This window comes from Zea mays, chromosome 4, assembly GCF_902167145.1.
Source record: "Zea mays cultivar B73 chromosome 4, Zm-B73-REFERENCE-NAM-5.0, whole genome shotgun sequence".
Classification (NCBI taxonomy): domain Eukaryota; kingdom Viridiplantae; phylum Streptophyta; class Magnoliopsida; order Poales; family Poaceae; genus Zea; species Zea mays.
The window spans coordinates 195390161-195417979 of NC_050099.1; the positions used below are offsets into that span (position 1 = coordinate 195390161).

General features: G+C 58.2%; 1 protein-coding gene across 4 annotated transcripts in view; it reads right to left on the reverse strand.

Annotated features, from left to right (window-relative positions):
• Positions 1-458: 458 nt before the first annotated feature.
• Positions 459-27819, reverse strand: part of LOC103654363 (disease resistance protein RPM1) — a 47407-nt gene continuing 20046 nt past the window's right edge. For all 4 annotated transcript variants that reach the window (XM_008681206.3, XM_008681205.3, XM_008681208.3 and 1 more), the window contains one exon: positions 459-3523. In XM_008681206.3, coding sequence (XP_008679428.1) covers positions 691-3426 — 2736 coding nt within the window. In that variant the 5' untranslated portion in view covers positions 3427-3523 and the 3' untranslated portion in view covers positions 459-690. The remainder of the gene's footprint in view (positions 3524-27819) is intronic.

Consider the following 27819-nt stretch of genomic DNA (forward strand, 5'->3'; position numbering starts at 1 on the left):
AAAGTCATCTTCCCGCATGTACTTTATCCAACTAATTACGTAGTAATCTATTGGGAAGCGTCTAGTAATAGGTCCAGACCCCCTATAAATATAGGTCAAATTTAACAGAAATGAATCGGTGAGATAGTAAGACGTGATCAGTACATTAGGTGAGAGAGAGGAACGCGTGCAGGGTGCAATTATAACTGGACGGTAGATAGAGGCGGCCGTAATCTTACACAAACTCACAATTACAACCCATCCGGAACAAAGTCAATACCTTATTTTATTATATAATTTTGCTTAAACTCACGGTTACAACCACACCGAATACCTATTCAATGAAAGGGTTTGAGTGGCAACTCAGGATTATTACGAGCATTCCAACAGGACCAAATGTATATGGATTTATTCAAAAAAAAAAAGACATGATATGCAACATGGCGCACGCAAACTCAAAGTAACTGGTGACAAATGAGTAAATGGAACGGCAAACCAAACCGAAAATAATTTCCGATGGCATACAAGGAATTGACTCATATTTTTATCAGACAGCAACGATGCAAATCCCCCCTTCAAAGAAAGGGTTTGAGTGGTAACTCAGGATTACAAGAATGCCAACAAGACCAAATGTATATGGATTTACTCAGAAAAAAAAGATATGATAACAAATGAGTAAATGGCACACGGCAAACCAAATCGAAACAGCACCTATATGCGCAACTCCAGACCAAGAGGCATCTTCCGGCTCATTTCCTTCTTCTCCCAGTCAACTATGAAGTCGTTATGCAAATCGAGCAGAGATAGCTTCTTGAGAGTGGTAAGGGATTCCATGCCCTGAGGTACCTTATCTAGGTTGGGCAGCGCCGTGATGTGGATAGCTTGGACGCACTGAAGGGCGCCATCTCCAACCTTCATCTGGCTGACATCAGGCATGCGCTCCAAGACGAGATTCTTGAGCTCCCGAAAGCATCTCTCCGGAAGAACCAAGGAGTTTGCGCTCTGCACCCTATGGAGGCACAGGTACTGAAGATGTGGACAGTGTGACCCAAGGAACTGGAGTGGATCTCCCAAAACGAGACACCAGCTAAGCGACAGATACGCGAGATTCCGCCCATGCTCCTTAAAAACCGGGTAATCCAGTGTCTTCCCCAACCAGCTTCCTCTCACAGTCAGCCTGCTTAGGTAGCTTGACTTCGGCACGAGGTTCTGGAAACTGAGCGGCTCGTGCTCATCTGTTGCAGAGAGAAGCAGGCTGGTAAGGAACTGCAGCTCTGAGACGGAAGCAAACAGCTCCCCGCAAAGGGCAGAGCTTATGTTGTCGATCGATACGCTTCTCAGCTGCATCATCTTCGCCAGCTTCATCGCCATGTCCTTGTTAGCCTGCACAGTCTCGAGGGTTTGCAGCTCTCCAAAACTCGTCAGCGCTTTTGGGGGCTCCAACGCAGTGAAGCTTCGAAATTCTGACTGCTGGCTGCCATCGGGACAACAAGCGTCTGCCAAGATGTGGCGTAGCTTCCTGGCCTTGCCGACACCCTGTGGCAGCCTCTGTACTCTGGTTTGCCTGACGTCCAGCGTGTCAAGGTACGCGAGCCTTTGGACGGATTCCGGGAGGGATTTGACCTGGGTGTACCGTAAGCTGATGTAGCGCAGGTTGAACAAGCTCCCGATAGACGCGGGCACTTCGGAGATGCCGGAGTCTTGCAGCACCAGAACAGTGAGGAAGCTCGATCCAGAGAAAATCGCGGGTAGCAGTTTCGTCAGGCATGAGTTCGCTCCGAGTGCCACTAGACGTCGAAGACGAGGGAACTTGACTGGTGGTGTGTTCGTGTCCTTCCACCCATGCAATGCCAGGTGACGAACGTCCTTACCGGTGTGCGACACTGTGCTGTAATCGGTGGCAGAAGCGAACCTCTCCTCTTTGGCAACCACGAGGACCATCTTGCGCACGATGTCGTGCATCTTGCAGGTACTCACCCTGCCAACCACGTCGTTGTCCACTACCTGCAGCATGTTGCGGCGGACCAGCTCCATGAAGTATGCCTCCGCGGTGGTCTCCGGCGTCGGGCTGTTGGCTGCCAGCACGGAGCCTTCCGCGATCCACAGCCGCACGAGGCTCTCCCGTGACATGTGGTAGTCTTCGGGGAACATGCTGCAGTACAGCAAGCAGTTCCTGAGGTGTCCCGGCATGTCATGGTAGCTCAGGTTCAGGACGGCCTGCACGTGATCCGCGTTCCTCTCCAGCTCTTTCTGGAGACGAACGCATGCCTGGTTCCATATCTGCTCCACTGGTGGCTTCAACGACATCATGCCTCCCATAGCTACGATCGCTAGGGGCAGGCCCTTGCACATATTCACTAAAGAAGTAGCGAAAACCTCGACATTCGGGGGGCACTTGCTGTCGTTCGTCTTGAAAAAGGCCTTCCTGCAGAACAGACGTAGCGCGTCGATGTGGTCCAACGGCTGGAGTTGCAGGAAACGTGACGACGAGGGATCACGAGCGGCTGCGACCTGTGTCTTCCTCGTCGTCAAGATGATGCGAACTCCTGGCAGATTGCTCATCACATCACGCATCTCAAAGTAAATTCTCGGGTCCCGGACGTTGTCCAAGACAATCAAGCACCTTCCGTCTCTGAGCTTGCTGATCCTTCTCCTCGCTTCTTCCTTCAGTTGGTTGGCGGGGATACTGTCGACGCTTTCCGAGGGCGGCTGCTTCATGCTGCTCCCAATCTCCAACAGTATCTTCCTCATCAAGGCATCCATGGTGCAGTCCCTCTCCACAGCTATGAAACTGTGGACACGGAACCTGTCCTTCTCGCGCTTGTACACGTCCATGGCTAGGGTGGTGTTTCCCAGACCTCCCGCGCCCAGCAATGTCATGAACGTGCTTTCTGAATCGCTAGCAGAGCGCAGCCATTCAGTCACCAGTGTTGTGTTGCCGTCCATCCCGACAAAATCTTGGTCCCAGCTGGGCTCGGCAGGGATGTAGTCCTGGGAAAGCTCAGCTTCCATTATCTGTTGGCCATGGTGGCCGTAGTTTTCCAGCCATGCTTGTTTCAGCTCTGTGGCATGCTTGAGATTCTCCTCTATCTTGGTGATCTCTGCAGAGATGCTTCTGAAAGGCCCGAGGTATTCTTGGGTCAGCTTCCACATGAACCCTCTGTTCTCCAGCTGATGAGCATGGTGTGAGTATGTATCCATGATATCCTCAACCTGGTAGGCCAAGGTCCTGATGTAGGCGATCCATTTCATGTAGGCGTGGTCGCTGAGGTAGGCTGAATCTTGCTGCTGGAGGGCGCCGTTTATTATTGACAGTTGTGCTTCTATTCGCCGCACCTTCCCTGGAAGTTCCTTGATTATAGAAGCATGTTCCCTCAGACCGGAAATGGCAGACCCTGCCAAGGATACGCTTATCTTTGCAAGAGCAAACACCACAGCTTCTGCCATCTTTGTATGCCCCTTCGAAATTTAGTGCGCTCGATCGCAGCGATCCTCCTCGCGTGCCCTATCCACTCTCTTTTTTCTTCATTATTTTACATTAATTCTGCACAAAGAACTCCACGTTAAATTTACAACCCGTGTAGATACTAAATAGTTCGCAAAAAATACCCGTGTACTACTTAGAGTGTGTTTGAATGCAATAGAGTTAATAGTCATCATTCTATGTTCTCTCATTCCCAATTCTTTGCATTCCCATTCTCATTCCCCCTCCCCGCAAAGCCCATTCATATTCTCATTCCCCCGTACCATCCACGTCTAGCTAAAATTTAAAAAAACACACATGTCCTCAAGGGGATTTGAACCCGTGACCTCTCAAGCAAAGATCAAGAGTAGCTACCGCTACACCACATGTGTTGTCGGCGTTTTGGACCCGCGAGGACCCTCAACCGACTAGTGAATTTGACGCTGCGTGTCCCGGCTCAGATGAGTTGATGCAAGATGGAACACAAGGGGGAGGATGGGGCTTATATTATCTTGCACCGGGGTGCTCGTAGTAGGGGATACAAGCGTTGCGAGAGAGAGAGGGTGCGCCCTTGAGGTGAGCCGTCTGAGTTAGCCTCCTCTGCGTTTTTTCTCCTCCTCTGCCTCCCTTCGCCTCCTTTAGGAAGGCCCTGGACATCCCTTTTATAGATACAAGGAGATGGTCCAGCTGTACATGGTGGTGTAGCTATGTGCTAACGTGTCCGGCGGAGAAGTACTTGAGGCCTGTAGAAGCGCAGCTGGCGGTGCGGCCTAGGTCCTGCTGACGTTTCTTTGCCTTCGTAGGGAGCTTGAGAACAATCGACGTCATGAACGCATGCAGGGATCCATCAACCTGTTGCCGGAGTAATCTAGATGGGACACCGGTCTTGTTCCTTCGTAGCCTGAGGCAGCTAGCTAGGGGTAGGGTAATGATGTATCCCCTGTGGCGTAGTCGGTCCGAGGCCGAGGTCGGGCGAGGCGGTGACTTCTCCTGAGGCCGAGGCTGAGGTCGGGCGAGGATGTGACTCCTCCCAAGGCTGAGGTCGGGCGAGACGGGGACCTTCTCCCGAGGCCGAGATTGAGGCCGAGGCCTGGAGTCAGGCGAGGCGGAGACCTTCTCCCGAGGCCAGGGCTGAGGCCGAGGCCCGGGGTCGGGCGAGGCGGAGTTCCCTGTTGCGCCCGAGGCTGAACTCGGGAGAGGCAATGACTTACTGTTGTTAGTCTTACCCTGGTGGTTGGCACAGTAATCGGAACGGGGTGAATAGTGTTGTTTTCCTGTCAGAACGATCAGTAAAGGGGCGAAGTGACTGCGGTCATTTCGATCTTGCCGACTGAGGCGCGCGTGTTAGGATAAGGTGTCAGGCGATCCCTGCATTAAATGCGCATGCGATATGGTCGGTTGGTAAGGCGATTTGGCCGAGGTTGCTGTACGATAAAGTTTGCTCGAGCTTGGCCTCAGGCGAGCCGGGGGTGCACCCATTGCCTGAGGGGACCCTCGGGCGAGGCGTGAATCTATTCGGGACTACTATTTGTCAGCGTTTCGAGACAGGGGGGTCCCAAAGCCGACGAGTGAGTGTGCTGCGTGCCCCAGCCCAGATGGGTCGAGCGCGTGGGCGAGCGCGAAGGGGGGAGAGGCGAGGTGGCCGGAGTCGAGCGTGAGAGAGGTGGAAGTCCTGCGGCCTTCGTGTTCGTCCTGCGCCCAGGTCAGGTGCGCTTGCAGTAGGGGGGTTACAAGCGTCCACGCGGGTGAGGGAAGCGAGCGGCCCCAAGAGAGCGCCTGTCCCGTCCTCGGTCCCGCGCGGCCAACCTTCTTTAAGAAGGCCCTGGTCCTCCCTTTTATAGTCGTAAGGAGAGGATCCAGGTGTACAATGGGGGGTGTAGCAGAGTGCTACGTGTCTAGCGGAGAGAGAGCTAGCGCCCTAGGTACATGCCAATGTGGCAGCCAGAGAGGTCTTGGCACCTTGCTGGCTTGATGTCGTGGCTGTCGGAGGTGCGACGGTGCCTGGCGGAGGGACAGCTGTTGGAGCGGTCGAGTCCTTGCTGACGTCGCCCTGCTTCCGTAAGAGAGCTGGGGGCCGCCGTCGTCACAGAGCTTGTGGAGCGCCATCATTGCCCATCCGGCGGAGCTGGCCGGATGGGACGCCGGTCTTGTTCTCCGTGACCCGAGTCGATTCGGGGCAGGACGATGATGACGCTTCCTGTTGACGTGGCGGGTCTGTGCCCTAGGCGGGGTGACGTGGGGGCTCCTCCGAAGCCGAGGTTGAGTCTGTCTTCTGTTGCTGAGGCCGAGTCCGAGCCATGGGGTCGGGCGAGGCGGAGGCCGTTTGGCCGAGGCCAGGGCGGAGTCCGAGCCCTGGGGTCGAGCGAGGCGGAGTTTCGTCGTCTTCCGGGTCTTAGCCCGAGTCCGAGCCCTGGGGTCGGGCGGAGCGGAGTTCGCCGTCTTCCGGGTCTTAGCCCGAGTCCGAGCCCTGGGGTCGGGCGGAGCGGAGTTCGCCGTCTTCCGGGCTTAGCCCGAGTCCGAGCCCTGGGGTCGGGCGGAGCGGAGTTCGCCGTCTTCAGGGTCTTAGCCCGAGTCCGAGCCCTGGGGTCGGGCGGAGCGGAGTTCGCCGTCTTCCGGGCTTAGCCCGAGTCCGAGCCCTGGGGTCGGGCGGAGCGGAGTTCGCCGTCTTCCGGGTCTTAGCCCGAGTCCGAGCCCTGGGGTCGGGCGGAGCGGAGTTCGCCGTGGCGCCTTTGGCAAGGCCTGATTGTCTGTCTGACTCACTCTTTGCGTTAAATGCTCCTGCAACTCGGTCAGTCGGTGTGGCGATTTAGTCAGGGTCGCTTCTGAGCGAAGCCAAGGCCTCGGGCGAGCCGGTGATGTGTCCGCCGTAAAAAGGGGGGCCTCGGGCGAGACGGAAGTCTCTCGAGGTCGGCTGCCCTTGGCCGAGGCTAGGCTCGGGTGAAGCGCGATCGAGTCACTCGTGTGGACTGATCCCTAACTTAATCGTACCCATCAGGCCTTTGCAGCTTTATGCTGATGGGGGTTACCAGCTGAGAATTAGGCGTCTTGAGGGTACCCCTAATTATGGTCCCCGACAGTAGCCCCCGAGCCTCGAAGGGAGTGTTACACTCGCTTGGAGGCTTTCGTCGCACTTTTTTGCAAGGGGACCAGCCTTTCTCGGTTGCATTTTTGTTCCGGTGGGTGCGCGCGAGCGCACCCGCCGGGTGTAGCCCCCGAGGCCTCGGAGGAGTGGTTACACTCCTTCGAGGTCTTAATACCTTGCGTAACGTTTCGGCTGGTCTGGTCGTTCCCTCATGCGAACTGGCCGTAGCCCGGGTGCACGGTCGGGGCCCAAGCTCTCGGGCTGGTATGTTGACGCTGTCAACGGTTTGGCCGGAGCCGGTTTTTGCGAGAGCAGCCCCCGAGCCTCTGCACAGGGCGAGAGGACGATCAGGGATAGACTCGACTTTTTACATACGCCCCTACGTCTCCTTTCCACAAGGAGGAGGGGGGGAGTGCGCCATGTTACCCTCGATGGGCACCGAACATGGTGTCTCCGGTGAGCTGCAAGCGGATAATCCGAGTGGACGTTCGTGCCCCGTTCGTTGGGGTCGGCTAGGGGCCCAGAGGCACGCCCAAAAGTACCTGCGGGTGATTTGCCGGACCCGGTCCCCTGGCGACGGGGTCCGAGGGCTCGATGCCTCCCTCCGATGGGATTCCGTTACAAGATCGTTCCCGCTGGTCTCGGAAATGTCCTAGGGTACCTCGGGAGCGCAGCCCGAGCCTCGGTTATGTATCGAACGTACCCCTGGTCATCCCTCGCTCGGTGTTTGAGGCGACTGTGAACCCTTCGGGGGCCAGCCTTCGAACCCCTGATCAGTAATGGGCGCGGAGCCCGAGTAGCCTGAGGCGGCCATGGAGCCCTTCGGGGGGCTGGCCTTCGAACCCCTGACCAGTAGTGGGTGTCGGGCCCACGCGATCTGAGGCGACTGTTGAACCCTTCGGGGGGCCAGTCTTCGAACCCCTGATCAGTAGGGGGGGGCTCGGAGCCCGGTTCCTTCGCGGAAAAGGATCCTTTTCGGGGTATCCCCCTTTCCCGGTCCCTATTGCAAGAGATAGAGAGAGAGGAAAAAGGAAAAGGATACGAAATCGAACGACGTGGCGTACCTTTTCTGACGCGGTCATTACGGCGAAGGTGAAGCGTCGCGCGCTTCTCCCGCCAGAGGCGCCGCGTGTCCCGCCGCGGAGTTAATGCGACGGGGCGAGTGGTTGGCGGGGTGGCTGTTACGCGTGCGCGAGCCGCTTGAGGAACGGGTCATGGGCGCACCGTCTTCACGCCGTGGGAGGAGGCCCTCTCGCTGCCCCAGGATGAGACGTGAGCCTGGCTGACGACGTGACTGCTGCGCCCGCCCGCCTGCCACCGCCATTACTGCTGGCCCACTTTCGGTCGCTTTGACCAACGCGCCAGGCTAGCGCTGCTGGGTCGCCTCGAGTCGCGGCATAGGCTCCGCAACCGAAGAGGCGTGACGGTGGCGCAAGTGGCGGTGCGGTTGCTTGCATGCAGCAACTGGCGCGCCGGTTGCTTGACGCGTGGGCCTGGGCTTCTAAGCTGGCGTGTCAGAAGTCGGACAGGCGCGTCCACCTGGCGCGGTTGCATGCCGTCTGCATGGCTGCCCGCCCCTTCCGCCCGTTGGTCTGGGCAAAAGTGGGGGGTCGCTTGTAACCGCTGGACAGTCGTGCGCACCACGCGCGGCGGTTTGGCTTCTTCTGCCCTGAGCTGGCTTGCATGACATGCGGGACCCAGCCCCCGAGTCGCAGGGGGGGCCTTGGAGCGTGTTGGAGAAGACTCAGCCCGCGGCGTCTGGGGGCGCACGTAGGGAGAGTTGCCTTTAAAAGGAGGGAGACTCCTTTCAGAAGGCAACCATGTCTTCTTCCTCCCTTATGCGTCGTGTCTTTCCATCTTCCAAGCCCCCAGATGGGGGGTATCCGCCGCCTTTCCACCTCCTCGTTGGAGGAACGCAACTCCATGGGAGTTGGTACCTCTCAGCCATCGTTCGGCTTCAAGGATTTTCATCACGCAGCCTGGTTGCTTTCTCCCGCCGGTGGTCACCCAAGACGGTGACCTCCAGCTCCTGGATGGGCAGAGGCAAACCAGGCTGTGATCCCGCCCTCAGCATCGGGTGTGTTCGTCATCCTCGCTGGGGCGGGGGTCGAGGCGAGCCGGGACTCTACCTCATGTGCGGGTCGGCGAACCACCTCCTCTTCCAGCTTCTGGTGGTGGCAATCGCCCTCCCGCGCTACGACGGAGTCGTCCTCCAGTCATGCCGGGGAAGGCGAACTGTTGCTGTCCAGCTAGGATGCAACATTCCGTCTTCCTCCTCGCATTCGCGGCGAGGACGGCAGCGAGGATCTACCGGAGCGCTTGGGAGCGGCCCGCTCTTTGGCTTTGATGGCTTGTTCGTGTCCCTTGAGCGGGACCACGAACAAGAGCCTTCCGGTGGCCACGTTCACCCGGGGCCATGGCTGCTGCTGCAGAGGTCACTGGCGAGCCTCTCGGCGTTCGCCACCCCGCAGGCCCGAGGTCGCTCGTACCCACGGGGACGGAACCGGAGTTCCGTTTGTGATGGCACTTTGAATGCCAGTGTGTTTGTTCATTGTGGCTGTCGGGGCCTGAACATGTATGTAATTTCGGCACGGAGCCGTGTTTTTTGCTCATTTTCGAGCGCTAAGTCTCGCCTGTTGATTATCTGAACCGCTTTACCAAGCATGAGTCGCCCCGTGTCAAGGTGACGAGTGAGGTATCCGTATCCCGGAGGCGTAGGAATCCCTCGGCCCGATCGGCCTCGTTGTCTGGGGCTCCTCTAGCTTAGTTAAAGAGACCTCTCGGCCGCCCTTCGATGAGCCGAGGCCAGGGGTAGCGATATCAGTATGAACAGAGGCGGAGTTGGCTCGAGAGTGGGAACCTGGTTGGCCGAAGCCTAGTCGTGTTGTCCGTCAGCGGAGTCGACGCCAAAGTCGATCCGCCGAGGCCTTGGGTCGGGCTGGCGCCCTTGGAAGTCGGTTGGCCGAGGCCCCAGGGGTAACCGGCCGAGCCGCCTGCTCGGCCCGGATTCCCGGAGGGGTCCCTGGACCGCGCCGCCGTCCGAGGCTGGGTCGGACGTAGCTGAAGACGCCGTCGATGCCGAGGGTGCTACGGCTCCCTTCAGCGTGAAGACCCGAGCCTGCAGGATCAGATCGTCTTGTGGCGTGTGCCTTCTGCGGCCACCGAGGCCAGAAAACACACCCTCGCCGTGCTTGCGAAGCTGCGTCTTTTTTCCTCTTGTTTCGAGCATCTGGACTCCGTCGGTAACAGGGATGTTTGTGTGAGCGAGAGTTACTTCTCGCGGAAGGGACAAGTGAGGTATCCGTATCCCAGAGGCGTGGGAATCCCTCGGCTCGGTCGGCCTTGCCGCTTACACGTACTTTCACCCGTCCATGAGGCCCTGTCCCCGACTCAGTCGAGAGAGCTTGAGGGACTGCTTCGGCAGGAGAGCTTCTGAGCGTGAAGACTTGTTCGGTCCACGGAGTCGCTTTATCCGAGCGTGAGTTACTTATCGCAGAAGGTGATGAGTGAGGTATCCGTATCCCAGAGGCGTAGGAGTCCCTCGGCTCGGTCAGCCTTGGCTGCTTACGTGTACTCCGTCGTTTCCAGGATCCGCTTTCCGAAGTAGTCAAGAAGCACGAGAGTAATCCTGCTAGAAAGAGATCCTTTTTCGAGGAAAAATTCGACGCAGAGGGGGTCTCCCCCCTTTTAGCCCCCGAGGGAGGGTCGGGCTTTGCCGAGGCTAGGCCGACCCTTCCTTGATGACTAAACTTTGCGCAGGTGCGAGGTATATGAACAACTCGGAAACATCTTAAGGGTAGAAGCGACGTAGCTGTTTGATGTTCCAAGCGTTGCCGTAGATCTCGCCTTGATTGTTGGCCAGCTTGTATGTTCCGGGCTTCAGAACTTTGGCGATGACGAATGGCCCTTCCCAGGGGGGCGTGAGCTTGTGCCTCCCTCGGGCGTCTTGCCGCAGCCGAAGCACCAGATCGCCCACCTGGAGGTCTCGGGACCGGACCCCTCGGGCGTGGTAGCGTCGCAGGGACTGCTGGTACCGCGCCGAGTGTAGTAAGGCCCTATCCCGAGCCTCCTCCAGCTGGTCCAGCGATTCTTCTCGGCTAGCTTGGTTGCTTTGATCGGTGTAGGCCCTCGTCCTCGGGGAGCCGTATTCCAGGTCAGTGGGCAAGATAGCTTCAGCCCCGTAGACCAGGAAAAACGGCGTGAAACCCGTGGCGCGACTCGGCGTCGTCCTTAGGCTCCAGACCACCGAGGGGAGTTCCTTCATCCACCGCTTGCCAAACTTGTTGAGGTCGTTGTAGATCCGAGGCTTGAGCCCTTGTAGAATCATGCCGTTGGCACGCTCTACTTGCCCATTCGACATGGGATGAGCCACGGCGGCCCAGTCCACCCGGATATGGTGATCCTCGCAAAAATCCAAGAATTTTTTGCCGGTGAACTGGGTGCCGTTGTCGGTGATGATGGAGTTCGGGACCCCAAAGCGATGGATGATGTTGGTGAAGAACGCCACCGCCTGCTCGGACCTGATGCTGTTCAGAGGTCGGACCTCGATCCACTTGGAGAATTTGTCGATGGCGACCAGCAGGTGCGTGTAGCCCCCGGGCGCCTTCTGCAAGGGACCGACGAGGTCCAGACCCCATACGGCGAAGGGCCAGGTGATGGGTATCGTCTGCAGAGCCTGAGCGGGCAGGTGGGTCTGCTTCGCATAGAATTGGCACCCTTCGCAGGTGCGGACGATTCTAGTGGCGTCAGCCACCGCCGTTGGCCAGTAGAAGCCTTGCCGGAAAGCATTCCCGACAAGGGCTCGGGGCGCCGCGTGGTGGCCACAAGCCCCCGAGTGTATTTCTTGCAGCAGTTCCCGACCTTCGGCGATGGAGATGCATCGCTGGAGGATGCCCGAGGGGCTGCGATGGTAGAGCTCCTCTTCATTGCCCAGCAAGACGAAAGACTTGGCGCGTTGCGCTACCCGCCGAGCCTCGACTTGGTCGGGGGGTAGCTCTCCTCGACGGAGATATTGCAGGTACGGGGCCTGCCAATCTCGATCAGGCGTGGCCCCGCTCTGTTCTTCCTCGACGTCCAGTGCCTCGCCCTCGGGGGCCGAGGGTACCTCGGGCTGAGCCGAGGGTGCCTCGGTTTGAGCCGAGGGTGCCTCGGGCTCGGGCACGTCGTCGATCTTGACAGAGGGTCGATGCAGATCCCGGGAGAAGACGTCCGGGGGGACCGTCGTTCGCCCCGAGGCTATTTTAGCCAGCTCGTCTGCGGTTTCGTTGTAGCGCCGAGCGATGTGGTTGAGCTCGAGCCCGAAGAACTTGTCTTCCAGGCGCCGAACCTCGTCGCAGTAGGCCTCCATCTTCGGGTCGCGGCAGTGGGAGTTCTTCATGACTTGGTCGATGACGAGCTGCGAATCACCACGGGCGTCGAGGCGTCTGACCCCTAGCTCGATGGCGATCCGCAACCCGTTGACCAGAGCTTCGTACTCGGCCACATTGTTGGACGCCGGGAAATGGAGGCGCAGCACGTAGCGCAGGTGCTTTCCAAGGGGCGAGATGAAGAACAGGCCCGCGCCGGCTCCTGTCTTCATCAGTGACCCGTCGAAAAACATGGTCCAGAGCTCCGGTTGGATCGGGGCCGTTGGCAACTGGGTGTCAACCCATTCGGCCACGAAGTCCGCCAACACCTGGGACTTGATGGCCTTCCGAGGGGCGAACGAGATCGTTTCGCCCATGATTTCCACCGCCCACTTTGCGATCCTGCCCGAGGCCTCTCGGCACTGGATGATCTCCCCCAGGGGGAAGGATGACACCACAGTTACCGGATGAGACTTGAAGTAGTGTCGCAGCTTCCGCCTTGTCAGGATCACAGCATATAGCAGCTTTTGAACTTGTGGGTAGCGGATCTTGGTCTCGGACAGCACTTCGCTGACGAAGTAGACCGGCCTCTGAACGGGCAATGCATGCCCTTCCTCTTGCCTCTCGACCACAATCGCGACGCTAACCACCTGAGTGGTCGCGGCGACGTAGACCAAGAGGGCTTCTCCATCCGCCGGGGGCACCAAGACAGGCGCCTTCGTAAGGAGCGCCTTCAGGTTGCCGAGGGCTTCCTCGGCCTCAGGGGTCCAAGCGAAACACTCGGCCTTCCTTAAGAGGCGGTACAGAGGCAGACCTCTTTCGCCGAGGCGTGAGATGAAGCGGCTCAGGGCCGCGAGGCACCCCATGACCCTCTATACGCCTTTTAAGTCCTTGATGGGCCCCATGCTGGTGATGGCCGCGATCTTCTCCGGGTTGGCTTCAATGCCTCGCTCGGAGACGATGAACCCTAGGAGCATGCCTCGGGGCACCCCGAAGACACACTTCTCAGGGTTGAGCTTGACTCCTTTCGCCTTGAGACATCGGAATGTCACTTCAAGGTCGGAGAGGAGGTCGGAAGCCTTCCTTGTCTTGACTACGATGTCATCGACGTAGGCCTCGACTGTGCGACCGATGTGTTCGCCGAACACATGGTTCATGCACCGCTGGTACGTCGCGCCCGCATTCCTCAAACCGAACGGCATGGTGACATAGTAGTACATGCCGAACGGCGTGATGAAAGAAGTCGCGAGCTGGTCGGACTCTTTCATCCGGATCTGGTGATACCCTGAGTAGGCATCGAGGAAGGACAGGGTTTCGCACCCAGCGGTGGAATCCACGATTTGATCGATGCGGGGCAGAGGGTAGGGAACCTTCGGACATGCTTTGTTGAGACCAGTGTAGTCTACACACATCCGCCACTTCCCCCCTTTCTTCCTCACAAGCACAGGGTTGGCGAGCCATTCGGGATGGAATACCTCTTTGATGAACCCTGCTGCCATTAGCTTGTGGATCTCTTCGCCAATCACTCTGCGCTTCTCCTCGTCGAATCGGCGCAGAGACTGCCTGACGGGTCGGGCTCCGGCCCGAATATCCAGCGAGTGCTCGGCGACATCCCTCGGTATGCCGGGCATGTCCGAGGGACTCCACGCGAAGACGTCGGCGTTTGCGCGGAGAAAGTCGACGAGCACTGCTTCCTATTTGGGGTCGAGCCCGGAACCGATCCGGACCTGCTTGGTGGTGTCGCCACTGGGGTCAAGAGGGACGGCCTTAACCGTCTCTGCTGGCTCAAAGTTGCTGGCGTGGCGCTTCACGTCTGGCACCTCCTTGGAGAGGTTCTCCAGGTCGGCGATGAGGGCCTCGGACTCGGCGAGGGCCTCGGCGTACTCCACGCACTCCACGTCGCATTCGAACGCGTGTTTGTACGTGGGGCCGACGGTGATGACCCCGTTGGGGCCCGGCATCTTGAGCTTCAGGTAGGTGTAGTTGGGGACGGCCATGAACTTCGCGTAACATGGCGTGGTAGGTTCCTCGGAACCCGACCACCTCGAACGTCAGGGTCTCCCTTCGGAAGTTGGAGGGCGACCCGAAGCAGACGGGGAGGTCGAGTCGCCCGAGGGGCTGGACGCGCTTCCCAGGGATGATCCCGTGGAAGGGCGCAGCGCCTGCTCGGACGGAGGACAGATCGATGCGCAGGAGCTTGAGGGTCTCGGCGTAGATGATGTTGAGGCAGCTGCCCCCATCCATCAGGACCTTGGTGAGCCTGACATCGCCGACAACGGGGTCGACGACGAGCGGGTATTTCCCCGTGCTCGGCACATGGTCGGGGTGGTCAGCCTGGTCGAAGGTGATGGGCTTGTCGGACCAGTCTAGGTAGACTGGCGCCGCCACCTTCACCGAGCAGACCTCCCGGCGCTCTTGCTTGCGATGCCGAGCCGAGGCATTCGCCGCATACCCTCCATAGATCATGAAGCAGTCGCGGACCTCGGGGAACTCTCCTGCTTGGTGATCTTCGTTCTTGTCGTCGTCGCGGGCCCTGCCACCCTCGGCGGGTGGCCCGGCCCTGTGGAAGTGACGCCGAAGCATAATGCACTCCTCGAGGGTGTGCTTGACGGGCCCCTGATGGTAGGGGCACGGCTCCTTGAGCATCTGGTCGAAGAGGTTCGCACCTCCAGGGGGCTTCCGAGGGTTCTTGTGCTCGGCGGCGGCGACAAGGTCCGCGTCAGCAGCGTCGCGTTTTGATTGCGACTTCCTCTTGCCTTTCTTCTTGGCGCCGCGCGGAGCAGACGCCTCGGGAGCCTCTTCCGATGGGCGGCCCTGGGGCTGCTTGTCCTTTCGGAAGATAGCCTCGACCGCCTCCTGGCCAGAGGCGAACTTGGTGGCGATGTCCATCAGCTCGCTCGCCCTGGTGGGGGTCTTGCGACCCAGCTTGCTCACCAGGTCGCGGCAAGTGGTGCCGGCGAGGAACGCGCCGATGACATCCGAGTCGGTGATGTTGGGCAGCTCGGTGCGCTGCTTCGAGAATCGCCGGATGTAGTCCCGGAGCGACTCCCCCGGCTGTTGCCGGCAGCTTCGAAGGTCCCAGGAATTCCCGGGGCGCACGTACGTGCCCTGGAAATTCCCAGCGAAGGCTTGGACCAAGTCGTCCCAGTTGGAGATCTGCCCCGGAGGCAGGTGCTCCAACCAGGCGCGAGCAGTGTCGGAGAGGAACAGGGGGAGGTTACGGATGATGAGGTTGTCGTCGTCTGTTCCACCTAGTTGACAGGCAAGGCGGTAGTCCGCGAGCCACAGTTCCGGTCTCGTTTCCCCCGAGTACTTCGTGATAGTAGTCGGGGGTCGGAACCGGGTCGGGAATGGCGCCCGTCGGATGGCCCGACTGAAGGCCTGCGGACCGGGTGGTTCGGGCGAGGGACTCGGATCCTCCCCGCTGTCGTAGCGCCCCCCACGCCTGGGGTGGTAGCCTCGGCGCACCCTTTCGTCGAGGTGGGCCCGACGGTCGCGTCGATGGTGCTCGTTGCCGAGGTGGCCCGGGGCCGCAGGCGCGGTGTTGCGCGTGCGCCCGGTGTAGACCGAGGCTTCCCGCATGAATCGGGAAGCCGCGGCATGAGGTTCCGAGGGATATCCTTGCCTTCGGGAGGCAGTGCTCTCGGCCCGTCGGGCCGCAGCGCCTTCCAGGAGATCCTTGAGCTCTCCCTGGATTCGCCGACCCTCGGTGGTTGATGGCTCCGGCATCGCGCGGAGGAGCATCGCTGCGGCTGCCAAGTTCTGACCAACCCCACTGGATGCGGGCGGCGGCCTGACCCTGACATCGTTGGCGACGCGGTGCTGGAGACCTTGGGGCAGGTGACGTATTTCTCCGACCAGGGGTTGGTCCGCCCATACCTGCCCGACGTCCCGACGGATCGGCTCAAGCGCTCCTGTTCCCTCGTCGAGCCTGGCCTGCGTCTCACGGACTTGCTCGAGTTGTGGGTCGTAACCCCCCGCCGGAGCGGGGACCACAGCTAGCTCCCGTGGGATGTCGGCGCGAGGCACCGGCCTAGGAAGATCACCGTCCTCCGGCATGCCGAGACGGTTGCCCTCGGAGGGATCCCCTAGCTCGATGTGGAAACATTCGCGGCTTGGGCCGCAGCTCCCGTCGCCAAGGTTGCGGCTTCCGTCGGAACCGTCGGATAGGCAGTAGTCACATGCGGTCATGAAGTCCCGCATGGCACTGGGGTTGCCAAGTCCGGAGAAATCCCAACAGACGCTGGGGTCGTCATCTTCCTCGGACCCAGAGGGCCCGTAGGTTGAGACGTCCGTCAGCCGGTCCCAAGGCGACCGTATATGAAACCCCAGTGGGGTTGCATTCGCCTCAATGAGAGCGCCCGCCAAAACGAGGTCGTTTGGCGGGTTGAGGCCGAGTCGAAATGACACAAGATGGGAGTTAGCCGGTACCTTTTGGTCGACGAGGAGCGACGTGGTCACGTCGGGGACTGGTTGCACCGTCATCTCAGGTACGAGGGCGACGTCCTGCAGGCTTTCCGCGAGCGCGCCGGCGTCATCTTCTTGCTCGGGGTCAGCGTGTCGCGGGGGGACGGCGCTTGCCTTCGTCTTGAACGCGAGGTCGACGTCCGGCGTGCCTTCCGTCGGGGCGTCGGGAGCGTCGATTCGCTCGACGGCCAACGAAGCGTGTCCTCCCGCTTGGCCTTGATGGCCCCGCCTCCTCCTCCGTTGGCGGGGGAGAGAACGGGGCGAGCTCGAATGTTGCTCTTCCACCACGCGGGGAAGATGTCGTCGATTCCGCCGCCGGCGAGCGGGTTGTCGGCCGCCATTGTCGTTGTTGCGCGGCGGTGGAAGAAGTATCATGTCATAGCTGCCGTCGAAGGACATGAACTCAAGAGTCCCGAAACGAAGCACCGTCCCGGGCCGGAGAGGTTGCTGGAGACTGCCCATCTGGAGCTTGACGGGGAGCTGTTCGTCAGCACGCAGCAGGCCCCTACCTGGCGCGCCAACTGTCGGCATTTCGAGACAGGGGGGTCCCAAAGCCGACGAGTGAGTGTGCTGCGTGCCCCAGCCCAGATGGGTCGAGCGCGTGGGCGAGCGCGAAGGGGGGAGAGGCGAGGTGGCCGGAGTCGAGCGTGAGAGAGGTGGAAGTCCCGCGGCCTTCGTGTTCGTCCCGCGCCCAGGTCAGGTGCGCTTGCAGTAGGGGGGTTACAAGCGTCCACGCGGGTGAGGGAAGCGAGCGGCCCCAAGAGAGCGCCTGTCCCGTCCTCGGTCCCGCGCGGCCAACCTTCTTTAAGAAGGCCCTGGTCCTCCCTTTTATAGTCGTAAGGAGAGGATCCAGGTGTACAATGGGGGGTGTAGCAGAGTGCTACGTGTCTAGCGGAGAGAGAGCTAGCGCCCTAGGTACATGCCAATGTGGCAGCCGGAGAGGTCTTGGCACCTTGCTGGCGTGATGTCGTGGCTGTCGGAGGTGCGACGGTGCCTGGCGGAGGGACAGCTGTTGGAGCGGTCGAGTCCTTGCTGACGTCGCCCTGCTTCCGTAAGAGAGCTGGGGGCCGCCGTCGTCACAGAGCTTGTGGAGCGCCATCATTGCCCATCCGGCGGAGCTGGCCAGATGGGACGCCGGTCTTGTTCTCCGTGACCCGAGTCGATTCGGGGCAGGACGATGATGACGCTTCCTGTTGACGTGGCGGGTCTGTGCCCTAGGCGGGGTGACGTGGGGGCTCCTCCGAAGCCGAGGTTGAGTCTGTCTTCTGTTGCTGAGGCCGAGTCCGAGCCATGGGGTCGGGCGAGGCGGAGGCCGTTTGGCCGAGGCCAGGGCGGAGTCCGAGCCCTGGGGTCGGGCGAGGCGGAGTTTCGTCGTCTTCCGGGTCTTAGCCCGAGTCCGAGCCCTGGGGTTGGGCGGAGCGGAGTTCGCCGTCTTCCGGGTCTTAGCCCGAGTCCGAGCCCTGGGGTCGGGCGAAGCGGAGTTCGCCGTCTTCCGGGCTTAGCCCGAGTCCGAGCCCTGGGGTCGGGCGGAGCGGAGTTCGCCGTCTTCTGGGTCTTAGCCCGAGTCCGAGCCCTGGGGTCGGGCGGAGCGGAGTTCGCCGTCTTCCGGGCTTAGCCCGAGTCCGAGCCCTGGGGTCGGGCGGAGCGGAGTTCGCCGTCTTCCGGGTCTTAGCCCGAGTCCGAGCCCTGGGGTCGGGCGGAGCGGAGTTCGCCGTGGCGCCTTTGGCAAGGCCTGACTGTCTGTCTGACTCACTCTTTGCGTTAAATGCTCCTGCAACTCGGTCAGTCGGTGTGGCGATTTAGTCAGGGTCGCTTCTGAGCGAAGCCAAGGCCTCGGGCGAGCCGGTGATGTGTCCGCCGTAAAAAGGGGGGCCTCGGGCGAGACGGAAGTCTCTCGAGGTCGGCTGCCCTTGGCCGAGGCTAGGCTCGGGTGAAGCGCGATCGAGTCACTCGTGTGGACTGATCCCTGACTTAATCGTACCCATCAGGCCTTTGCAGCTTTATGCTGATGGGGGTTACCAGCTGAGAATTAGGCGTCTTGAGGGTACCCCTAATTATGGTCCCCGACACTATTCTTGCCCGAGGCTGGGCTTGGGCGAGGCGAGATCGCGTCCCTTGGTAGACGAAGCTTTAACCTTGAGCCGTCCTTGCCAGCCTTTTCAGTTTGCTTTTAAAGATGTTTTTCGGCCATGCTTAGGAGTATTGGGGGTACCCCTAATTATGGTACCCGACAGTAGCTCCCAAGCCTCAAAGGGAGTGTAGGCACTCGCTTGGAGGTTCCGCCGGATTTTTTTTGCAAGGGGACTGGCCTTTCTCGGTTGTATTTTGCTCCGACGGGTGTAGCCCCCGAGGCCTCGGAGGAGTGGTTTGACTCCTCTGAGGTCTTAATTCTTCTTGTGATTCCTCAGTCGGCCTTGTTGTTCCCTCATGCGGCCTGGCCGCAGCCCGGGTGCATGGTCAGGCTCCGAGTTTTTAAGTTGGTTTGTCGACGTGGTCAACAATTTGGTCGTAGCCTGGTGCGAGAGCAGCCTCCGAGCCTCTGCACGGAGCGAGAGGTCGATCGAGGACCGTCTCGGCTTTTTATTGTATGCCCCTTCGTCGCCTTTCCGCAAAGAGGAGGGGGGAACGCGCCATGTTACCCTCGGTGGGTGCTGAACATGGTGTTTCCAGTGAGTTGCTATTTGGTGATCCGAGCGGACACCTGAGCCCCATTCGATAAGGGTCAGCTAGTGGCCCAGAGGAGCGCTCTAAAAGTACCTGCAGGTGATTTGCTGGACCCGGACCCATTTGATAGGGTCCGAGGGCTCGGTGCCTCCCTCCGGTGGGATTCCATTACAAATCGTTCCCGCTGGTCTCGAAAATGTCCTAGGGTACCTCGGGAGCGTAGCCCGAGCCTTGGTCATGTAACAGACGTACCTAGAGTCATCCCTTACTCTGCGTGCTCTAGGGCGGCTGTTGAACCCTTCTGAAGGGCTAGCCTTCAAACCCCTGATCAGTAAAGGGCTCGGAGCCCGAGTGCTCTGGGGCGGTTGCCGAACCCCACAGGGCGCAACCTTCGAACCTCTGATCAGTAGGAGGGCTCAGAGCCCGTTTCCTTCGCTGAGAAGGATCCTTTCAAAATTTCCCCTTTCCCGATCCCTGTAGCAAGAGAGAGAGGGAAAAGGAAAAAAGGATATAAATTTAAACAGTGTGGCACACCTTTTTTGACGCGGTCATCATGACAGAGGCGAAACGGTGCCCGCTTTGCCTGCCAGAGGTGTCGCGTGCCCTGCCAGGGAGTTAATGCGACGGGACGGGCGATTTGCGGGGTGTCTGTTGCGCATGCGCGAGCCGTTCGAGGAACGGAGCACGGGTGCGTCGTCTTTATGCTGTGGGAGAGGGCTCTCCTGCCGCTTCAGGGGAGGATGCGAGCCTGGAGGTGCGACCAGAGACTAGTCGGTGGTTGGATCGCTGCTTTCGCACGTCTGTTGCTGCAATTACTGCCGGCCCGCCTTTGGTCATATCAACTGTCGTGCCTACTCCCGCGGCTGACTGACCCGTGACCGTCGTACTTAATTGGCACTGTTGGGTCATGCGCGGGGCTGCCTCAAGTCGTTGCACAGGTTCTGTAGTCCCGAGAAGACGCAGCATTGGCGCAAGTGGCGGTGCGGTTTCTTTGAACGTAGTAACCGGTGCGCCGGTTACATGACATGTGGGCGGTTGCGTGCTTCTTGCGTGGCGGTCCGCCTTTTCGACCGCTGGTTTCGGCGAGGATGAGAGAGCGCTTATCCGCGGGGTAGTTGCATGCTTCGTGTGCGACGGTTCGCCCTCCTCGCGTTTCGAGTCAGTTTGTATGACATGTGGGCCTAGCCCCCGTGTCGTAGAGTGGGAACCCTGGAGCACGTCGGGGGAGACTTGCCCGTGATGCTTTGGGGCGCGAGTGGGGAGATCTGCCTTTAAAAAGGGATCGATCTCCCTGGCAGTAGTCATGCCTTCGCACTCCTCGCATTCATCGCGTCTTTCCCCCTTCTGAGCCCCCAGATGGGGTGCACCTGTGTTGCCTTCTTCTTGCTGCTGTTGGAGGAGCGCGACCTCGTGGGGGTTGGCGCTCTTCAGTCATCGCTCGGCTTCAAGGATTTTCATCATGCAGCCCGACTGCAGCTCCCCGCCAGCGGTCACCCAGAACGATGACCGCCAGCCTTGTGGTGGGGAAGAGCAAGCCGGGTCATGGCCTCTCCCTTGCCCTCAGCTTCAAGGATGTTCATCATCCGTGCTGGGGGGGAGGGCAGGCCGAGTTGCGGTCGGGTCCTCCGCATGGGCTGGCGACCCACTTCTTCCTCCAGCATTAGGGGGAGAAGGGCGTTCACCAGCTTTGCGGAGGAGGCAAACTTCCACCTGCTGCCTGGTCGGGGGGTGGCTGTCCGTCCACCGCACAGGCGACTGTCGCGCCGTGCGCAGGTCGGCCACGTCCATGGCCCTTCCTGCGCCGCCGGCCGCACCGTGGGGGCGCACAACACGTCGTACGCCGCAGGGCGGTGTCCGCGTCCCCGGATGGTCTTGTCCTCACTCCCGTAGCGAGGACGGGAGTGAGGACCTCTTTGTGCGCGCTGGGGCGGCCTCCATTCGCCGGTGCGGCGTCGGCGCGCAGGTGGCCGCTGTCGTCGGTGCTGAGGTGGTGGTCGCCATAGGTGAGGCTTCCCACTGCAGAAGTGGTTGCCTCCGCCGACGAGACCGTCAGCGCCACCTGTGGCTGGACCTCCGACTCTTTGGCTTTAATGGCTTGTCCTCGCCCCCCATGTGGGGGACGGTGGCGAGGGCCTTTTCATAGTAGCGTTTGCCCTGAGGCAATCGCTGCTGCTGTCTAGCCGCCCGAGGCGGAGGTCGTTGTCGCCGCTGGTGCAGTGGTCGCCGACGAGCCGCTTGGAGTTTGTTATCTCGCAGCCCCTCTGGTGTGGAGGTAGTTCATTCCTGCGGGAATGGAGCTGGAGTCCCATTTGTAATGGTATTTGCCTGAGAGCAAAATGTAACTGCTTCAAGTACTAAGACATCTGCCGTAGGTCGGGAAAACCGCCGAGTGCGCTGCCGATGTCTAAGTCTAGATACCATAGTTACCCTAAGTATGTGTGTTTGTTCTTTGTGGCTGTTGAGGCCTGAACATTTGGGTATTTGAGTATAAAGTCGTGCTTCTTTCCTCTTATTTCGAGCATTTGGACTTGTTCGTCTGTAGCAGAATCACTTATCCGAGCGTGAGCTACCTTTCGCGGAAGGTGATGAGTGAGGTATCCGTATCCCGGAGGCGTAGGAGTCCCTCGGCTCGGTCGGCCTTGCCGTTCAAGGTCTCTCTCGCCCGTCTTTAGGATTCCGTTATCAACACAGTCGAAAGGCACGCCCAAGCTATGGCCTTACAGCAACGTGCCCGGGCCGAAGGTATGTTTTGTCTGCTTTGTGATTTTGTTTTTTCTTCATTCTTCTCCTCGTGTCTGAAGAATATTGTCCAACTGTCTTCATGGTTTGAGACGGCTCTTAATGAGTCTGTCAAGAACTGCAAGGCGCTTGCCCAGGCGGCTAAGCAGAAGGAGGCCGACCGCATGGCCATGTCCGAGGCTATCTCGGTCTTCTACCGGACCTTTGGTCTCGACGACGTCCCCTCGGGTAGCTCCCCCCAGAGTCACCTGCGGGCCTTGGGCGGCCACGTGTGCAGCAGACTCTGTGGGGCGCTACACCACGGCGTTAGGCGGGCCTTCGCCGTCCTCGCTTCCCACTACGACGTGGATCTAGAGCGGGTCAGCGAGGGGTACTGCTTACCCGATGAAGAGGAGGTCGCCTTAGCCGAGGTCCAAAGGCTTGACGCGGCTGTCGAGGGCCCAAGCGCGGCGCTGGCTTCCTCCTTTGAGGTGGAGATCCTTCCGCCAGTGTCGCCGTCCGAGGCCGGGCCAGATTCTGCCGAGGGTGGAAACGACGCCGAGGGCGCTGCTCCTTCCCCTGCCGACACCTGAGCCTGTGGGGAACAGTTTATTTTAAGCATGTGTATGTTTCTTGCGGCCGCTGAGGCCTAAACATTTTTAGCGTCGTAGTATAAAGCTGTGTTTTCTTTCCTCTTGTTTCGTGCGTTAGGACTTGTTCGTCGGTAGCAGAATCACTTATCCGAGCGTGAGTTACTTTTCGCGGAAGGTGATGAGTGAGGTATCCGTATCCCGGAGGCGTAGGAGTCCCTCGGCTCGGTCGGCCTTGCCATTCAAAAGTCTCTCTTACTCGTTTGTAGGATTCCGTTACCGATATAGTCGAAAGGCACGAAAGTCGTTTTGGCAGAAAACTTTTCCGAGGAAAATTTTGACGTAGAGGGGGTTGAGTATAAAGCTGCGTTTTCTTTCCTCTTGTTTCGTGCGTTAGGACTTGTTCGTCGGTAGCATAATCACTTATCTGAGCGTGAGTTACTTTTCATGGAAGGTGATGAGTGAGGTATCCGTATCCCGGAGGCGTAGGAGTCCCTCGGCTCGGTCGGCCTTGCCGTTCAAAAAGTCTCTCTTACTCGTTTGTAGGATTCTGTTATCGATATAGTTGAAAGGCACGAAAGTCGTTTTGGCAGAAAACTTTTCCGAGGAAAATTTTGACGCAGAGGGGGTTCCCCCCTTCTAGCCCCCAAGGGAGGGTCTGGCTTTGCCGAGGCAAGGTTGATCCTACCTTGATGGTTAGACTTTATTTATACATGTAAGGAAAGCGAGATACATGAACGACTTGAAACATTTTAAGGATAGAAGCGACGTAGTTGTTCGATGTTCCAAGCGTTGTTGTAGACCTCGCCTTGATCGTTGGCCAGCTTGTATGTTCCGGGCTTCAGAATTTTGGCGATGATGAACGACCCTTGCCTGGGAGGAGTAAGCTTGTGGCGCCCTCGGGCGTCTTGTCGTAGCCGAAGCACCAAATCTCCCACTTGGAAGCCTCGGGGCCGAATCCTTCGGGAGTGGTAGCGTCACAGAGGTTGCTGGTACTGCGCTGAGTGTAGTAAGGCTATGTCCCGAGCCTCTTCCAGCTGGTCCAATGAATCCTCTCGGCTGGTCTGGTTGTTTTGGTCGTCGTATGCCTTTGTCCTCGGGGAACCGTATTCCAAGTCCGTGGGTAAGATGGCCTCGGCCCCATAGACTAGGAAAAATGGCGAGAAGCCCATTGCTCGGCTCGGCGTCGTCCTCAGACTCCAGACCACCGAGGGTAGCTCTTTCATCCACCGCTTGCCAAACTTGTTGAGGTCGTTGTAGATCCTCGGTTTTAGTCCCTACAAAATCATGCCATTGGCGCGCTCCACCTGTCCATTTGTCCTTGGGTGAGCTACGGCGGCCCAGTCCACACGGATGTGGTGGCCTTCGCAAAAGTAGAAGAACTTTTTCCCAGTGAACTGCGTGCATTTGTCGGTGATGATGGAGTTTGGGACCCCAAAGTGGTGGATGATATTTGTAAAGAACGCCACCGCCTGCTCGGACCCGATGCTGGTTAAGGGTCGGACTTCGATCCACTTGGAGAATTTGTTGATGGCGACCAGCAGGTGCGTGAAGCCCCCGGGTGTCTTCTGCAAGGGACCGACGAGGTCCAGACCCCACACGGCAAACGACCAAGTGATATGTATTGTCTGTAGGGCCTGAGCGGGCAGGTGCGTCTGTCTCGCGTAGAATTGACACCCTCGGTAGGAGCGTACAATCCTAGTGGCGTCGGCCATCGTGGTCAGCCAGTAGAAATCTTGTCGGAAAGCGTTTCCCACGAGGGCTCGAGGTGCTGCATGGTGACCACAAGCCCCCGAGTGTATTTCTTGTAATAGCTCTTGTCCTTGGGCGACGGATATGCATCGTTGGAGGATGCCTGAGGGGCTGCGGTGGTACAACTCTTTTTCATCACCCAGTAAAACGAACGACTTGGCGCGCCGAGACAGTCGTCGAGCTTCGGCCTTGTCGAGGGGCAGCTCTCCTCGGAGGAGATATTCCAGGTACGGGTCTGCCAGTTTACGTTTGGCGTAACCCCATTCTGGTCTCCCTCGACGCGCAGGGCCTCACCCTCGGCGGCCGAGGGTACCTCGGGCTGGGCCGAGGTCACCTCGGGTTTGGGCGCGTCATCGAGTTTGACGGATGGTTGATATATGTCCCTGGAGAAGACGTTTGGGGGAACCGTCGTCCGTCCTGAGGCTATTTTAGCTAGCTCATCCGCAGTCTCGTTGTACCGTCGAGCAACATGGTTGAGTTCCAGACCGTAGAACTTATCTTCCAAGCGCTGAACTTCATCGCAGTAGGCCTCCATCTTCCGATCGCGGCAGTGAGAGTTCTTCATGACTTGGTCAATAACGAGCTGCGAGTCGCCACGAGCGTCGAGGCGCCGAACCTCTAGCTCGACGGCGATGCACAACCCATTAACCACGCCTCGTAATCAGCCACGTTGTTTGATGCCGGAAAATGGAGGCGTATCACGTAGCGCACATGTTTCCCGAGGGGTGAGATGAAGAGCAAGCCAGCTCCTGCTCCGAATTTCATAAGCGACCCATCGAAGTACATGGTCCAAAGTTCGGCCTGGATTGGAGTTGTCGGCAATTGGGTGTCGACCCATTCAGCCAGGAAGTCTGCCAAGACTTGGGATTTTATGGCCTTCCGAGGAGCGAATGAAAGTGTTTCCCCCATGAGTTCCACCGCCCATTTTGCTATCCTACCTGAGGCCTCTCGGCACTGGATGATCTCTCCCAGGGGGAAGGATGACACCACAGTCACCGGATGAGACTCGAAGTAGTGTCGCAGCTTTTGCCGTGTTAGAATCAATGCGTACAGTAGCTTCTGGATTTGCGGGTAGCGGATTTTGGTCTCGGATAGCACCTCGCTGATGAAGTAGACTGGCCTCTGGATGAGCAGTGCATGCCCCTCTTCTCGTCTCTCGACTACGACCGTGGCGCTGACCACCTGAGTGGTTGCGGCTACGTAAATCAAGAGGGCTTCTCCCACAGCGAGGGGCACCAAGATGGGCGCATTAGTGTAAGGGAATTAGGCTTACACCTACTTCCTAATTGATTTTGGTGGTTGAATTGCCCAACACAAATAATTGAACTAACTAGTTTTCTCTAGATTATATGTTCTACAGGTGTCAAAGGTTCATCTACAACTATACTAAATCGACTGTCCGGAATACCGTAGATTATTCCGGACAGGAGAAGCTTTTTGGAAAAACGGGCCAAGCGCGGACCGTCCGGGCCCTTGCGGCGGACCGTCCGCGACACAAGGATAACCCTCGGACAGAACCAATGCAAAAATCCGAGTCTGCACTATGGACCGTCCGGAGGATAAGCGCGGACCATCTGAGACCTCGCTCGGACCGTCCGGCCTCAGGCGCGGACCGTCCGGTAGGCAAGGATCCGAAAAACCCGAAGGTGACGGGTTCGGAAGAATGAATTATAGCGGCCTCGCGGACCGTCCAGGGTGCACGACCGGACCGTCCGCGACTGGGTCTGTCTGACATCTGACGACGCATTAAATGCAATATAGCCGTTGATATAGCCGTTACTGCTGACCGTTGCATTTTCAGCCGTTGATCTACAGGGGCGGACCGTCCGGACCTGGCGGGCGGACCGTCCGCGCTCAGCAGAATGGAGTAACGGCTAGGAAGTGGTTGGTGGCTATAAATACAACCCCAACCACCTCCATTCAAAACATCCAAGCATTCCAACCTTCAACATTCAATACAAGAGCTAGCAATCCATTCCAAGACACATTCAAAGCCTCCATCTCTCCAAGTTTCACAATTGAGAAAAGAGATCTTTAGTGATTAGTGACTTGAGAGAGAAAGTGATTCGTGTGTTATTTGTCGCTCTTGTCGCTTGGCTTTTGCAATCGTGCTTTCTTTCAATCTTTCTTGCGATCAAAACTCACTTGTAATTGAGGCAAGAGACACCAATCTTGTGGTGGTCCTTGTAGGAACTTTGTGTTCCAAGTGATTGAGAAAAGAAAGCTCACTCGGTCCGAGGGACCGTTTGAGAGAGGGTAAGGGTTGAAAGAGACCCGGCCTTTGTGGCCTCCTCAACGGGGAGTAGGTTTGAGAGAACTGAACCTCGGTAAAACAAATCCACGTGTCTCACATGATTATTCGCTTGCGATTTGTTTTGCACCCTCTCTCGTGGAGTCTATTATATTTCTAACGCTAACCCGGCTTGTAGTTGTGATCATTTTTGAGAATTTCAGTTTCGCCCTATTCACCCCCCCTTTAGGCGACTTTCAATTGGTATCAGAGCCCGGTGCTTCATTAGAGCCTAACCGCTCGAAGTGATGTCGGGAGATCACGCCAAGAAGGAGATGGAGACCGGCGAAAAGCCCACTACAAGCCACGAGAGCACTTCATCGGAAGAGTCCCGCACCAAGAGGAAGGAGAAGAAGAAGAGCTCCTCCAACAAAGGGAAGGAGAAGAAATCTTCTTCTCACCACAAAGAGAAGAAGGAGAGATCTTCCTCTCACAAGCCACATCGGAGTGGGGACAAGCACAAGAGGATGAGGAAAGTGGTCTACTACGAGACCGACACTTCATCAACATCGACCTCCGGCTCCGATGCGCCCTCCGTAACTTCTAAACGCCAAGAGCGTAAGAAGTTTAGTAAGATCCCCTTACACTATCCTCGTACATATAGACATACTCCATTACTTTCCGTTCCATTAGGCAATCCGCCAACCTTTGACGGTGAAGATTATGCTAGGTGGAGTGATTTAATGAAATTTCATCTAACCTCACTCCACAAAAGTATATGGAATGTTGTTGAGTTTGGAGCACAGGTACCATCCGTAGGGGATGAGGATTATGATGAGGACGAGGTGGCCCAAATCGAGCACTTCAACTCCCAAGCCACAACCATACTCTTGGCCTCTCTAAATAGAGAGGAATACAACAAGGTGCAAGGGTTGAAGAATGCAAAGGAAATTTGGGACCTCCTCAAGACCGCACACGAGGGTGATGAACTAACCAAGATCACCAAGCGGGAAACGATCGAGGGGGAGCTTGGTCGCTTTCGACTTCGCCAAGGGGAAGAGCCACAAGACATGTACAACCGGCTCAAGACTTTGGTGAACCAAGTGCGCAACCTCGGGAGCAAGAAGTGGGATGACCACGAGATGGTTAAGGTTATTCTTAGATCACTCATTTTCCTTAACCCCACTCAAGTTCAATTAATTCGTGGTAATCCTAGATATACTCAAATGACCCCCGAGGAAGTTATCGGGAATTTTGTGAGCTTTGAATGTATGATCAAGGGCTCCAAGAAGATCAACGAGCTTGATGAACCCTCCACATCCGAAGCACAACCGGTGGCATTTAAGGCGACGGAGGAGAAGAAGGAGGAGTCTACACCGAGTAGACAACCAATTGATGCCTCCAAGCTCGACAATGAGGAAATGGCTTTAATCATCAAAAGCTTTCGCCAAATCCTCAAGCAACGGAAGGAGAAGGATTACAAATCCCGTTCCAAGAAGGTTTGCTACAAGTGTGGTAAGCCCGGTCAC